A 15,489-nucleotide genomic window follows, 5' to 3' on the forward strand; every position below is an offset into this window, starting at 1 on the left:
TAGCAGGCTTAACGTTTTTCATAGCAGGTTATTTTTAAAAATAAACACAATGAATCACTTTACAACACAGCCCTATGGGGGATTTTGTTTGACAACTTTTATTCCCTCAGTCACACCTGTGCGTTTAGTCACTTTTAATTGTCACTTCATTCCATCTAATCCAAGCCAAATCTGGCTTGTGTACAGCTCTTATCTACTTCAGCCTGCCTCTAAAACTATATGGCCAGAGTGCCGTGTTGTTTTTAAACACACATGCACACCAGGTCCTTTGCTTAAAATCCGAAGATTGCTTCTCACCAACACAGGATAAAGATGAACTAGTCGACGCACACCTTGAGACCTGCAAGCTGTTTTCAGACCTTATGTGACTGCTCCATGTTGGAGTATTCTCTCTGGCCTTCCTGTACTCCAGGCACTTCCTGTCCCTGCCATCCTCACCTCCAGCTCAACAGTCACACATGCTCTTCCTCTGCCTGCAACATTCTCCTCCCCCAGGCACATCTCACCTCTCAGACCTCCCCTCAGGTGCCACTTGCTGAGGCTCCTCTTCTTAATAGTCTAGATGAGGTTAGACCAGCTACCTCTCATAAGAGCTTGTCCCAACTGAAAATTTAACAGATGGATTTGTTCAGTGTCTGGGTTCCCTGTTATAATCTCAGAGAAGGAAATAGCCCTTTACTCTATCCCCCAAAGTCTAGTATTTTGTCCTACCAAAGGGTCAATAAACATTTATTGATCTACTAATAACTGACTTGATGAATGAGTACTAAGTAAATGAACTTGACTATAATACTGGTCAAGTCATGAAACAAAACTGCACTTTCATTATAACCCTATACAGCTAACTGGTGTCAAAAGATTTGCAAATCTTCATGTGTTTGTATGAAAGCAAAGAGATGGAATTATAAGGATGAACTCATTACAGATCCAGGTCAGGGTCCCTCATAATGACACAAGTGCTTGACAGCAAAACAGGATGTGTCTCAATATATCACTCACTTTCCAAGGAAGCAACATACATCCAAACGGAAGTGCTTCTGGTACCAGCTTTGAGTGTGTGCTCTTCATACATAAAGCCCAGATGGTCCAAAAGAAGACTCAAGACTGCAAGTGATTATTTAAAACTGGTTACATTACACAGAGCAAGCAGTCTCTAAAGGCATACAGTGGGTGAGTCTAGCACATCTACTCAGTGGAACCAAAGCTTAAACATTTTAAAGACTAGCTCTTCACAGGTAGTTGAATTAATGAGAAAAAAAACTACAAGCTCATGAAGCAAATTTTTATTTTAAAATTGTTATGTTTTTAGTGCATATGAAAATATTTTATGACATGACACATAAGGATGTTAGCACATTGAATAATAATAGAAAATATTTAAGGCAACTTTTGAAATCACTAATATGCTTCTTTTCCTGTGAACGAGCCCTTTGCTTAAATGAGTTTAATCACTGGGCATCAAGGATATTTAGGATTTTCATATTATTGCTTATCAGCTTCCTAATGAAGCGTTGCCTTTCTACCTGATCTACACATAATAGTTTTTTCAACACACCAGTCACGGCGGTGGCCTTTTCTCTCAGCTCTGTTGGTATATGCTTAATATTCAAATACTCCGACAACTTGGACCTGGAATTGTACAGCATGTTGATAACCGTTTCCATGTCATCAGCCGAATCGCTCATCTGATCCACTGGGAAGACGCGAGATCTGTACATCTGTTGTAACTTGTGCTCGGCGGCTGCAGCCAGGGCCAGGCTCCGTTTCAGGTGCTCCCTGGAGGCCTTAATGTATTCCTTGTACTCGGGGTTGTTGCTGTCACCAAGAGGCCCCCGCTGAATCTCTGCGTTAATATTGGAAATTTTTCTCAAAATCTCCTCATGTTTCAAACTCTGGGAGTGGCTTCCAGAGATATCTTCGATGCTCTCGGTTTCCGACTGGCCTGAGAGCTGGGGCACATCCTCAGAGTCTGTGGAGAAATCCATGTTGCTGGTGGTCCTTGTTATGGTGACATGTGTACTTGCCAGCCATGGATGGGTGACCATGGATGACATCCTCGGGATCTCCGTTGGCAGCCTGTTTTGCCGTGTGTCTGACTCTAGGTCCTCTGCCTGTGGCTCTTGTGTGGTCTCGGGCTCCAGCTCTGGCTCGGGCTCCGACTCCGGATGGAGCTCAGGCTCAGACAGTGTTGGTCTAGACGCGGATTCTGATTCTGGTTCCGGCTCCGGCTCCGGCTCTTCTTTTTCAATATAAGGTTCATCCGTGTGTAAAACAATAGAAATGTTATTTGGCCGGATGGACCAGAAGGCTGTACTTTCGGTTTTTTTTTTCCTCTCTACATCCATTGTGAAGCCACTAGTAGAGAAAGTCGTCATTTCCTGGCTGATGGGCCTGATCAGAACATCGTTCTCAGAGGTAACTTCATCGGGAGTATGCATCAACAGCTCAGGCGACGACCTCGGTTCTGCGACTTCCATAGTTCTCGAGGCCTCTGACTTTTTGTCGGAGCCCTGCTCCCTGGTGGGAACACTCATTATCAGGTTCTGTAAAACTTGTACATAATGATTCAGATTCTGCTCTTCATCAGGCAACACAGTTATGGCTGGAGGGGGAAAACCAAACACACAGTGAGTAACACCATAAGACACATGACAGACTCTGCTAACCACAGCTCACTTTCTGTCCTAGCACAAACAAGTAAGAAGCTCAGCTTCCCTAACACCAGGCCGGCGGTCACTGAAAATGCACAAAGGGACAAGAGTAGGACAGAAGTTACACATGGGTGCCCTTTTCTACATCATTTTATATATGTTTGAACCACATGATTTATGATTCAATAGGCAATTGTTTAACCCCAAATCCTTGATCATGTTGTCTGCAAGGTACTATGACGGGCTCATATTAACTCACCAGAGTCAATTATTACATTTTTAGGACCCAGATGTTAGGTAAACACAATTAAAAATTAAATTTTCTGGCTGGGTAGTGGCAGTGGTGCAAGCCTCTAATCCCAGCATTTGGGAGGCAAACTCTGTGAGTTTGAGGCCAACCTGGTCTACAGAGGGAGTTCCAGGACAGTCAGTGCTCTTACACAGAGAAACCCTGTCTTGAAAAAAAAAAAAATTAATTTTCTGAATTTGCAACTGTATTAAGACAAAGATAATAATAAAAGCTTCCTACTTATCCTGTTTTGATATTATTTGTCTTTTGATTATTCACAACCAATGTATCTGTAGGATAGATATGTGACACAATAACTTTGGTGAACACCAACTATTAAATACAGTAAACCATTAAAAGTTTCATGTTTGCTCATACTCGCATGTGTGTGTGTGTGTGAGAGAGAGAGAGAAAGAGACAGACAGACAGACAGACAGAGACAGAGAGACAGACACCAGAGAGAGAGAGACAGAGAGACAGACACCAGGGGTCTTCCTCAACTGCTCTCCACCTTATTTTGTTAGCCAGGGTCTGTCAGTGACTCTGGAACCCACTGAATGGAATCTCAGGGATCCTCCTGTCTCTACCTCGTCAGCTCAGGGACTGTCGGTCTGCATCAATGCACTGGCCTTTTGTTTTTACACAGGTCTTTATGATTTCATGGCAACCACTTTACCTGCTGAGCCATCTCCGCAGCCCTTTTTTAAAGTTTTAAGTAATTTCTTTTCTCTCATTTTTTTTTTCTGACAAAATAAAAATAACGTGTTTGTGGATAGCCATTCTTGCTCTGAGTCTAGAGCTTTCATGTAGGGAAAGACTGAGTAAAATTAAAATGGACCCGTTTGGAGAAACTGAAACTCCCATTCAGGTCTCCGCTCTGCCACTTTCTGGTAGCATGATTTTCTTCAATATTTTTTTAAATAAAAAATACTTTGTCTGTTCTTTTATCTTGCATAAACAAATGTAATAAGATATTGGCAGTAGGAGGCTAGAGAGCTGTCTTAGCAATTGCCTTTGCCAGGACCAGAGTTTGAGCCTCAGAGCAACTCCTTCCCCCCTCCCCCAAACACACACATTAAAGCTAATAATTCAAATATCTAATCACTGCCTAAATTTTTCTGATTCTTGCAACTTTTTTCTGTTCATGTGATACATTTGGTATTCAGATAGTGCTTCCTCTCTGTCACCTTTAATTTATTGAAAAGAAACAGGAGTTATCTTTGCTTTGCTTTATTTTTATTATGTGTATGAATGTGCTGAACATAGTGACTGAACCATCCCTCTAGCCCCTGAGTATTATCTCTTAGATATGATTGCACTGGGATTATGTTCCTTTACATCCTTACACTTTAGTAATTCATACTAAACTGTTTACTGGTAGAATTATACAATGTCTATAATTTGCTTCTAAGTAAACTAAGGACAAGAATTTTGGAGGAAGGGCAGGGAGGCTAGGAGAGAAGGAATGTGAGTAGATGTATCAATAATGCAAGATTAATTAAAGGGTATATTATAGATGGAGCTTTTGTAACACTATTTCTATTTGTATGTTTCATTTTTTCTATAAAAAGTTGTTTCTAAAATTTTTGAGAAATTTTCTGTTTTAGGCAACTTAGAAGCAAACAGTTGAGTTAACCATGCCCAATCTAAAATGTGCAGTCAAAAGATAGGCAGAATGGTTTTGCAGAGGGCACTGCCTTGAAATGAGTCTAGGATGCACTTGATCTTCAGTAAATTAGCTTGTCTTTTAGACTAGCAAATGGGGTATCCAGGTAGCTATTAAATAAGTTAGGAAGCCAAAGGACAGGAAAAGGAGGTGCTCACTGGATGTGATTTCTAAAAACATCTCAAGTACTCATTATCCTCCTCTGCCGTTACCCTGGAAACACCAAAAAGCCTGTTTGTGGTTGCCTAGTAACAGAGGCACCCTACCTCCTACCTTGCTTTTCTTCCTTGTAAATGTACCCTGTGTCTCTGAATCATTCTATTCTTGAATCCATCCCCTCCCCACATGCTTCCTACCTCTTGTTTTTGCCCTTCTAACACATCTATGCATTTCAGACTGACCTTCCAGGTTCCACTAATCAGGGCCATTCTTGCATATCAATTTGAGCACTGTAAAAATGTTTGCAGGCAAGATAGTAGAAGGATCGCTTCCAATGTCCTTACAGACAACCCTGGCCACCATGAAATCCTGTTTTTCTCCATTCTGCAGGAAGTTCTAAAAATTGAATAAATTTCTAATTCTTACAAAGAACAGGCCAACCCACTAGAAGTTGACCCACTTACTACACCTGGACCCTGTGGCCTACCCCAATACAACATAGCTGCTATTTTTGCCACTTAGATATCTTATCGAAGCTGACCCCATGCCCCAGACCATGGCTAAGGTTAAGAAAACCTCTAATGCCATGGAAACAGATCAGTAGGTAAAGAAAGTGATTGTCTCACAAGCATGAGGACCAAAGTTCAGATCCCCAGCACCCATGTAAGCTGATGTGGTGGTACCCTCTTGGCCCTAGGGAGGTGGAGATAGGAGGATACTTGTGGTTTGTCACCAGCTAACCTGCAAATCAGTGAGCTATGGGTTAAGGGAGAGACCCTGTCTCAAAGAAAATAAGGTGAAGAAAAGAAAAAGAAGACACCTGATGTTGACCTCTGGCCTCCATATTGCATGCCTAGTGGTACATTATAAAGCCATTCACAGACACACATGTGAAAATGCATGTGGTGGGATATTTCTACACTGTATGATGATGTATTTGCTGTGATTTGTATAATAAAAACCTCAATGGCCAATAGCTAGGTAAGTAGAATGGCAGGATTTCTGGGAGGAGAATCCAGGCATGCAAGAAACACCAACAAGACATGGAAGGAGTTAGACATACAGAATGAAAGATAAAAAGTCACATGGTAAAATGTAGATTAATAAAGACAGGTAAATTTAAACTACAAGAGCAAGTAAGACAAGCCCAAGCTAAGGCTAAGCTTTCATAAATAATAATGTCTCTGTGTTGTTATTTGTGAGCTGGTGGCCCAAAGAAAAATCCAACTATACGTACACACACACACACACACACACACACACACACACACACACACACACACATTCTTGCAGTGTGAGATGTCAGGATACTGTTCCAGGGCCTTTGCTAAGCAGCCTGGGAAGCTGGAGTTCTGCTGGAATTTCAGCTCTGAGAATATCAGATGAGCTCGAGTTTTCTGCAATTTTTAAAATAGAACAGGAAAATTGATCACATGACATAGACAATAGCCAAGCGATGCTAACAACTGTAGGAATGAAAATAGCTAAAATTCTAAAGGATGCACTGGAAGACAGTAATTAAGAAGATTGTAATCACTCCCATTCATTGAGCCATTACTATGGACAGGCACCATGTGAGTGGTATTTTGATAAAGAGGAAAAAGAAGCCAAGCTGTGGTGGCACATGCCTTTAATCCCAACATTTGGGAGGCAGAGGCAAGTGGATCTCTGAGTTCAAAGCCAGTTTGGTCTACAGAACGAGTTCCAGGACAGCCAGGACTGGAGAAACTCTATCTCAAAAACAATGAAAAGAGAGAGAGAGAGAGAGAGAGAGAGAGAGAGAGAGAGAGAGAGAGAGCCACTTGAAAAGGACAAGTAGTCTGCCCATGATTATTCAACTCCTGAGTAGTAAGGATGGGGTGTGGACACAGACCACCTCACTTCAAAGCTGGCACAATGTTGTCCGAAGACATGCCACAATGGTGTTGGCAAAAGCAGTGGGGGCACGATCTTGTGGAAATAGCTGGATTTCAAAACACATGTTTAAGTAAGTAAAATACCATAAAGGATACAAACTTTTCTCCTAATTAGCTGTACAAAAATACCTAAAGATATGTGTGCAATAAATAAATATATACTACAAAATTTCACTCTACTGCCAAAAGAGTTCTCTTTGTACATAAGAGCTATCTACAGACTCTGAGAGGAGTCTACATAGACTGTTTTGTATCCACAAGGTCTGACTCAGGACTGATGGTCAGTCACTTACAGAAGACATTCATGCCACACAAAGGTAAAAGCAGTTTATTATCTTTGAGTTTATCCTGAGCAAAACTGGAGCATAGATCTTTCTAGATAAACCCAATCTCATAAGTAGTATAAATTCAGGAATCCTAGTTACTTAGTTTTCTGTACTAGAGCTAAAATATTCACACACATAAAATATCATGCTTATGAAGTAGTCCCAGTATGCCATGCTGGGAACTGAACCAGGAGCCTCATGTATCCTAGGTGAGCCCTCTGCCACTATACTGTATTCCCTCCTTAGGTTCTGATTATTAATGCTAGTCACTCAAGGATGTTGATTCATGGAGTAGATTCATGGAGTAGTCAGAACCACTTGTGACTGTGTCTCTTATGTATTTAAAATGTCATGCTTGTGACTCTTTTACATTATAGTAACTAAACGTGACCACATAGGTAAAGCAAGAATTAAATTTCAGGGGGATAACATGATCAAACTCTGTTACATATATGTTAAAATTGCTACAAAGGAATTCATTACTCTATATAACTTTTTTTTTTTCTTTTTGTATTTCAAGACAGGGTTTCTTTGTAGCTTTGGAGCCTGTTTTGGCACTCACTTTGTAGACCAGGCTGGCCTGGAACTCACAGAGATCCACCTGCCTCTGCTTCCTAAGTGCTGGAATTAAAGGCGAGTGCCACCACCACTCGGCAATATATACTAGTTTTAAAAGAACTAAAGTATGTAAAAAAAAAAAAAATAAGTTTATCAATAGGTATTACTTCTACATTAGTTACTAAAGCTAATTGATGACAATTTATAAGAGAAGAGTTGTGTTTTCTACTTTCTTTGTACCTTTTTTCCACTTGAGACAGGAGCCCATGATAGTCTGAACTGTTTAGTCAAGGATGACCTTGTTCACTTATCAGTCTGCCACTTCCCAAATGCTGGCATTATAGAGGAGTAAGGCACCCATTAAATTTAACTTTTCAAAACCAGTCTTCATCTTTGTGTGTGTTCCATTTGTATAATTGTGTGCTTTTTTAATAGAAAGCAAAACTAGGAAGCAAACACATTCAATTTACCCAGATTCTGGAGTTTTACATATCAGGTGAAATAACATTTGAGAACTGCATTGGAAAACATATAGCATATAAGATTTCACTTGAAATATGTCACAGAAAAACAGCTAAAGAAAATATACCATATCATATAATTACAATGACCTACAGATTTTTCCACTAAAATGGGCTATCTACGGTTTTTATGATTTGGTTTGATTGTTGTTTGTTTGAAATGAGGTCTTTCTACATAGCCCTGGCTGTCCTGGAACTCATTGTGTAGACCAGATTGGCCTTGAACTCACAGAGTTTGGCCAGGGAACAAAGACATGCTCCTCTACCTACAGTTTCTATAGTTTTTAACTATTCTAATTCTCTGATAATCTGTAACAGGAATTACATTTTATTTTGACGTCAACTTGGCACATTTTCTGATATTCTTAATTATGAACCTATAAACTAAAAAAATTAGTTAATAATGTATATCTGTCTACAGACTTGTAAAATTATCATTATTATTATTATCATTGCTATTATTATTATGTATATATGTGCATTACGTGGGTGGGATAAAGCACTTGTGCCAAAGCCCACATGTAGATAGAGATCAGAGGACAATCTTTGTGGAGTTGGTTCTCTCTTTCCATCATGTGACTTCCAGGGATTAAACTCAGGTAGCCAGGCTTGTGTGGCAAGAGCCCTTTTCCTCTGAACCTTCATACCAGTCCTTATCTACAAATATTTAAAATTAAAAAAAAAAAAGTAGCCAGGCAAGTGGCGCATGCCTTTAATTCCAGCACTTGGGAGGCAGAGGCAGAATGATCTCTATGAATTCAAGGCCAGCCTGGTCTACAGGCAGGGTTGTTACAGAGAAATCCTATCTCAAAAAAAAAAAAAAAAAAAAAGAAAAGAAAAGAAAAGAAAGAAAAGAAAGAGAGGAAGGAAAGAAGGAAGGAAAAAAGGAAAAAAGGAAGGAAGGAGCTATAAGCATAGAATCAGATGGCTTCTGAACTAAAAAGAATGTTGCTGTACATTGCACTCGCTGAGTATCTATTAAACTAAGAAGCCACTTTAAGAAAATCCTAAAAACCGTGAGTTTATTTATATTCTAAGTTTCTTGCCATTTTCTAAGTCTCTACTCAGATAAAACTCTATCCACATAATTTAGATGGATGTCTAGTACCCAAGGATCACTCAGAAATCTCTCTTCTTTCGTGAGACCTTTATACAGCCTGGCCGACAGAACATTGTAAACAGAGTGCTGATAAGTCTGGAAAAGTTGAGACAGACCATTACATAATTCCCTTGGTGCCCCCCTCAGGTATAGAGACAGACCACCCATAGTTCCCTGATGATGCCTATTCAGATGTTGACATTCTTCTCTTGGTGCCCTACTAGGGTGGTCTTTTTTCAAAATACTTTTGTTATATGTCTGTATGTGGATATGTGCAGCACATGTGCAGTGCTGGCAGAGGCCAGAAGAGGGCGTTAGAGCCACTGGAGCTGGAGTTACTGGAGGTTGTAAACCTGATCATGAGTGCTGGGAACCCAACTCCAGTTCCCTGAAAGCACAAGATGCTCTCCTAACCTCTGAGCCACCTCTCCAGCCCCACGTGCTATTCTTGTTTACTATAAAATACATTGTGTCTTCCAAAAGCCTCTAATAAAACAATGTATCTGGATTTCTGCTTCTATGAAGATAAGATGTACTATTCCTCTCTTGTTTCTATTAGGCACAGAGGAAAATATTGTGCAGTTGTACCTAACACATACCTGAGAAGAAACCAAAATATAGGGAGAAGAAAGCTGACCAAATAAGAACTTAAGGAGAGAAAATGGTGGTCTCTGGGTTACACATGACCCATAAAGGAAGAAGATTCTAGAAACTCAGACAAACAAATATATTTTTTTTTTCAGGATGAAATACCTGAAAATAACTTAGCAGTTAGAAACACTTGCTGCCTGATGGAAGGTGTCATTCTGTGTGCTGTGACTATGTGTTTCTCTTATTGATTAATGAATAAAATTGTTTTGGCTAACGCTTAACAGAGTAAAGCCAGACAGGAAATCTGAACAGTGATAGAGAGAGGTAGTAGGCAGGGTCAAGGAGATGCCATGTAGCCTCCAAGGAGGCAAGATGCCAAGGCATCACTTAGGTAAGCCACAGCTACGTGATGATACAGATTTACAGAAATGGGTTAATTAGTAGGTAGAGCTAGCCAATAATAAGCCTGAGCCATTGGCCAAATGATTAAAATAGATATAAAGCCTCAGAGTGATTATTTTATAAGCGACTGTGGGGACCCAGGGGGTGGAGAGGAACTGGTCTAGCAGGACCCAACTAAACAGAGAAAAGAATCCCTCTACAGCTCTCTTGTGGAAGACCCAGGTTCTGTTCACAACACCCACATGGCCACTCACAACTTAACTCCAGATCCAGGGGATCCAATGGCCTCTTCTGGCATCCTTAAGAGTGTACATAACTGTAGGCAAACACTCTTACTCATAAAGTTAAAAATAAACTTTTAAAATAGGAGTCGTGGGACTGTGGAGATAGGTCAGTTGGTATGTTTGCTTAACATGCATGAAGGCCTGGGCTTGATCCCCAGCACTGCATGAAAAACAGGGCATGTTGCTGGGTGGTGGTGGTGCACACCTTTAATCCCAGCACTGGGGAGGCAGAAGCAAGTAGATCTCTATGAATTCAAGGCCAGCCTGGTCTACACAGTGAATCCCAAGACTGCCAAGGCTACACAAAGAAACTCTGTCTTTTTTGCAGCAGACACACACACACACACACACACACACACACAAAATCAAAAACAAAACAAGACAAAAACAGGGCATGGAGGCAGAAGCAAGAGAACCAAAAGACAAGGTCATTCTTAGCTACATATTGCATTTGGTTAGATGAGATCCTATGTCAACAACAGCAACAACAAAAGCATTAATAAACAAGCTCGAAACAAATGAAAAACAGTAGAGTCTCAGACAGAAATAGAAGTTATAAAAACGAACCACAATGAAGTCTTTGAATTTACATATATGAAAACATGGTAGTGGAAATGAAAATACCCCAGAGGTGGGGATGCGGAAGATTTGGTGAGCGTTGAAACAAGCTGATAGAACAATCTGGACAAAGGACCAGAGCCCCTTGTTGCTCTTGTAGGAGACCAGGTTAGGTTCCCTTCCCGACCTTCCACAACTCTAGCTCTAGAAAAGCTAACATCCTCTACCTCCATAGATACCAGGAAGTCACATAGCATACATACACACAAGCAATCAAAAGACTCACATGCAATCAAAAGACTCACATGTATACAACAAAATAAATAAATTAAAACTTGTAATGTTAATAAACATGGAGAGCATGGTAGACTCTACCTTCACTCCATACACAGGTATACACATGTCCACATGCACATATGCACACACACTGACAATTATATACAACACACTCATACATAAAGCAAGAGAAAAATGACTTACATCTGGGGAAAACTGAATGACAAGTTGAATTCTAATCTGGGGTCATCAGGTTGGAAGGAAATACTACATGTTTTATGAGTGCCAGCAAAAGTAGGGGAGGGGAATAATCAACCCAAAATTCCACATCCCAGGAAAGACCTCTTGGGAATGAAAAGACAACCAAGGAGAAAACAAGATAAGTGATCAGAAAACCTACAAGAAAAATGGCTAAATATAGTTCCCCAGGACTGGCAAAGTGGCTCAGTTCGTAAAGGTGTCTGGCAACCCCAGTTTGAAGTCCATGGTCATCCAGGGAAGATTAGAAGGAGAAAACCAACTCCATAAAGTTGTTGTGTGGCCTCATACATGGGCTGTGGCATGCATATCCATAACACACACACTAAAAATAAAATGAAATAATAGATGTATTTCACCAAACAGAATGAAAAGGATAAAAGGAGGAATCCCAGAACACCAGGAAAAAAGAGAGGGAGATTAAGAGAAAGAAGAAGAGAGAAGGCTTGTGCAAGCCACTGTCCTCTTGAGTTTTCCAACGGCCTGACTGCTGAAGCAAGGTCATCATGTTCTATGATGTGGCTGGTGGCACACAAAAAGGAAATACTTAGGGCAAGTATGCTGTGAATACGTACAGGGATATGGAAGAAGGTAAGGTTTTTGTCCTGGCTGGTTTTTGTCAATTTGACAAGCTAGAGTCATCTGGGGAAAAGGAACCTCAATAGAGAAAATGCTCCTCCATCAGATTTGCCTGTGGACAAGCCTATGAACATTTCCTTGATTAATGACTGATGTGAACTATGGATGGTACCGTCTTTGGGCTGGTAGTCCTGGATGCTATAAGCAGACCGAATAAGCCAGTAAACAGTATTCCTTCATAGTTCCTGCCTTGAGTTCCTGCTCCAACTTCTCTTCATGATGAGTAGACCGTGAAATGTAAGATAAAATAACTCTTCCCTCCCTAAATTGCTTTTGGTCATAGCATTTATCACAGCAATAGAAACCTAACTAGGACAGGTTTCTACTGATAAGGTAAAACACATACACACACCCTAAATTTTACACACACGCACACACACACACACACACACACACACACCATAAAAACACTAAAGCCAATGTAGACTTTTAAAAAAAGCATATCCTTCAATATGAAATGGATGGTATCTTCTATGTGCTAAAAAATGTTTTAAACTCTAAAGCTTTAAATCCAAACAATGTGGCTAATTTCAACACATGCTTTAATATAAATGTCTGGTGAGTTTGAGGTTGCGGTAAAATATCATATATAACACTGGGAAGCTTGGTAGGTTAGTATAAAGATTAAAAAGTTGAAATTCAATGAAATACATCTGACCTTTGTATTTGAGGTCTTGTAAGTTGGAGAGATCATTCCCAGGTAAAAGCTCACATGCAAGTGTGAGGATCTGAGTTCTGATCCCCAGAACCCAAGTAAAGCTTCAGTCCACAATAAGTGTCTTTAATCACAGTGTTCCTACAACAGGATGTGAGGAGGAGATGGGAGAATTTGTGGTGTTCACAGTGGCGAACAAGAGCCCCTGCTTCAAAAAGATGGAAGGTCAAGACATCTGAGTTTATCTGACTTCTACACACACACACACACACACACACACACACACACACACATAATGAACTCATACATCTTTATTTTGTCCTGCCAGCCTTGACATAAATAACTGTGGATGTCACACCCAAAATCTAACCATAGTTTTATATGCTAATTATTAAAAGATTCTTACAACTGCAAGCATTAAAAAAAAAAAAACATAGGTTAGCCTTATTGTATAAAGAACTCATGTTCACGGGACTAAAACCTAAGCATCCATCACTCACTAATGAGCCAAACTGGCCCCAAGTCCATAACCTCAGAAAACAAATTGCTGGTATTTTCCGTACACATCATGAAGTGGGCTCACAGAAAACAGATTTCCTGCATTCTATGGGGGTTAAGTGTTGTATGAACTTGTGCCTCAAAATTAAAAATAAATAAATAAATAAAAATAAAAATAATTGAGCTGATGTATTTCCAACTCTAACTAACCAGGGTGCTTGCTATACTTCATCACTGTAATCATCTCAGAGTGAATTCAAAAGGAACCACTTTGTTCCTCACCCAGCAGCTAACTTTTTAACTACTAATTTGGGGGGGAAAGTGGCTTTTGCTAATGAATAAACAAGTACTTATATTCATTTTAATCAGCATTCTAGCTTTTAAAAAATCTAATTATCTTTGTGCACTCATGATTTTTTTTTTTTTTTTTTAATGTTCTCCGGCTCAAGTCTTCCCACACAGAAGACTTGCCAATGTCTTTCCCATTGGACATAGGCAATCGTTTGAAAAGCGATTCTTAGAAACCAGTTGCCATGGTTTAAAGAAACCTGGAGGCTGAACACAAAGCTCATTTTGGAAAGTGCTTGGGTTGGGTCCCCAGTGCTGTATTAATTGGGTATAGCAGCACACACCTGTAATAACCAGCACTGGAGAAGTAAAGTTAGGACTATCAGAAGTTCGAGGACAGTGTTGGCTATGTAGTGAGTTCAAGGTCAGCCAGGGCTTCACAAGACCCTGTCTCAAAAGATAAAAATGGACAGAAGAAACAACTGGGAAGAAATACTCTAAAGGAGAGATCTCATTTACCATGATTGGAGAGAAAACCCTTACCCTATCTACCTCATAAATATTCATAAAAATGTATTTTAAATCCACAATACATACTGCACTGTGCTGCTATGCCCTTTTGGAGATAACCCACTCCAAACTCTGTCTCTGAAGTGCTTTGCTTTGCTTAATACACTTCTATTTACTGTTGGCATCTTTGAGCTGAATTCTTTCCTTCCAAAAACCCAGAAGGAGACACACCCTCTCCCCTCAGCACACATTCTCTTCAAATTTTACTGCAGGGGCCAGCCAATCTTTCACTGTCAAGGGCCAGACAGTAAACATATCAGACATTGCAAGCAAGTATTGTGCAGCAAGTCCTTCTGACGCAGGAAAGCAGTCATGGCCAATAAAGTAATGACTGTGGCTGCATTCCAAGAAAACACGAAGTGTTCGAGCCCAGACTGCAATCTGTCAAGTTTTGTGTCACCTAAGGAAAGTCCCGGCCTAAGGAGGGGGTCACACCGAGCTCAGCCTATGAACTAAACATCCTGGGGACAATGAGCGGAGCAGGATGAGGATTGGAGTGACACACCTGGCACCCAGGCCCGCATCTGGGATAGAGAGCGAGAAGGTGCAGAGAGAGGAAACCCCTGGATCTCAACCCGGCCCATTACTCACTCGGATACGCCAGCAGGGACGAAGGCCATAGCCACAGCACAACTAGGACCACGGGCTTCATGGGCGCCGTTCACAGCACTCCGCCATCCGACGGGAACGTCCTGGGGCCACCAGGCCGGGGTACCTAGGGCCCAAAGGTGGGGGATGTCAGCAGCCTACCGTCCCACGACAGGGCCCGGGCGCCCCGCAACGGTTGCCCCAGTGAATGGGTGGGGGCGGGGCGGCCGCGTGCGAGTTGCGCATGCGTGCTGGGGCTCAGCAGGGACTAGGAATGTCTCGATGGCGATCTACTGCTACAGGCGCTTAGGGTAGAGGCGAAGAAGCTCAGCTAGTGGCACGCTATGGTACTCCCCGGTTGAAAACACAACTGTTGCAAAGAAGTAGGTGTCTAATGGAAGAGATGACCTGGAGATTACACGGAGTCAACAGTGATGGGAATGGCTGCAGGACCCCCCCGAGTCTGCCCCCAAGAAGATGGGAGTGAGGAGTCAATTGCGGGAAGGCTTAGAACACCAAGAGCTAGGTGGTTCAGACTAGTTGCATGATTGGTTGCGGGGATGGGGTGGTGGAGATGAATGGAAGGAAGTGCTAGGGACATTGCAGACACCTTAAAGGGTTTTGGTTGTCCTTTTGATTTATAACGATTACATCCCGTACGCCCTTCCCGTTTCTTTCTTTCTTTTTGGTTTCGCAA

The 15,489-nt window shown here is 41.2% G+C and overlaps 1 protein-coding gene across 1 annotated transcript; it reads right to left on the minus strand.

Annotated features, from left to right (window-relative positions):
• Positions 1–1,268: 1,268 nt before the first annotated feature.
• On the minus strand, positions 1,269–15,225 carry Spesp1 (sperm equatorial segment protein 1). The gene is made up of 2 exons (XM_051196993.1): positions 14,796–15,225; positions 1,269–2,602 (listed from the first exon to the last, which is right to left on the minus strand). The coding sequence occupies exons 1-2, from the start codon at positions 14,854–14,856 to the stop codon at positions 1,449–1,451; spliced, it is 1,215 nt and encodes a 404-aa protein (XP_051052950.1). The 5' UTR covers positions 14,857–15,225; the 3' UTR covers positions 1,269–1,448.
• Between the last annotated feature and the right edge of the window lie 264 nt (positions 15,226–15,489).

The sequence above is a fragment of the Phodopus roborovskii genome, unplaced genomic scaffold (assembly GCF_943737965.1).
Source record: "Phodopus roborovskii unplaced genomic scaffold, PHOROB, whole genome shotgun sequence".
Lineage (NCBI taxonomy): Eukaryota > Metazoa > Chordata > Mammalia > Rodentia > Cricetidae > Phodopus > Phodopus roborovskii.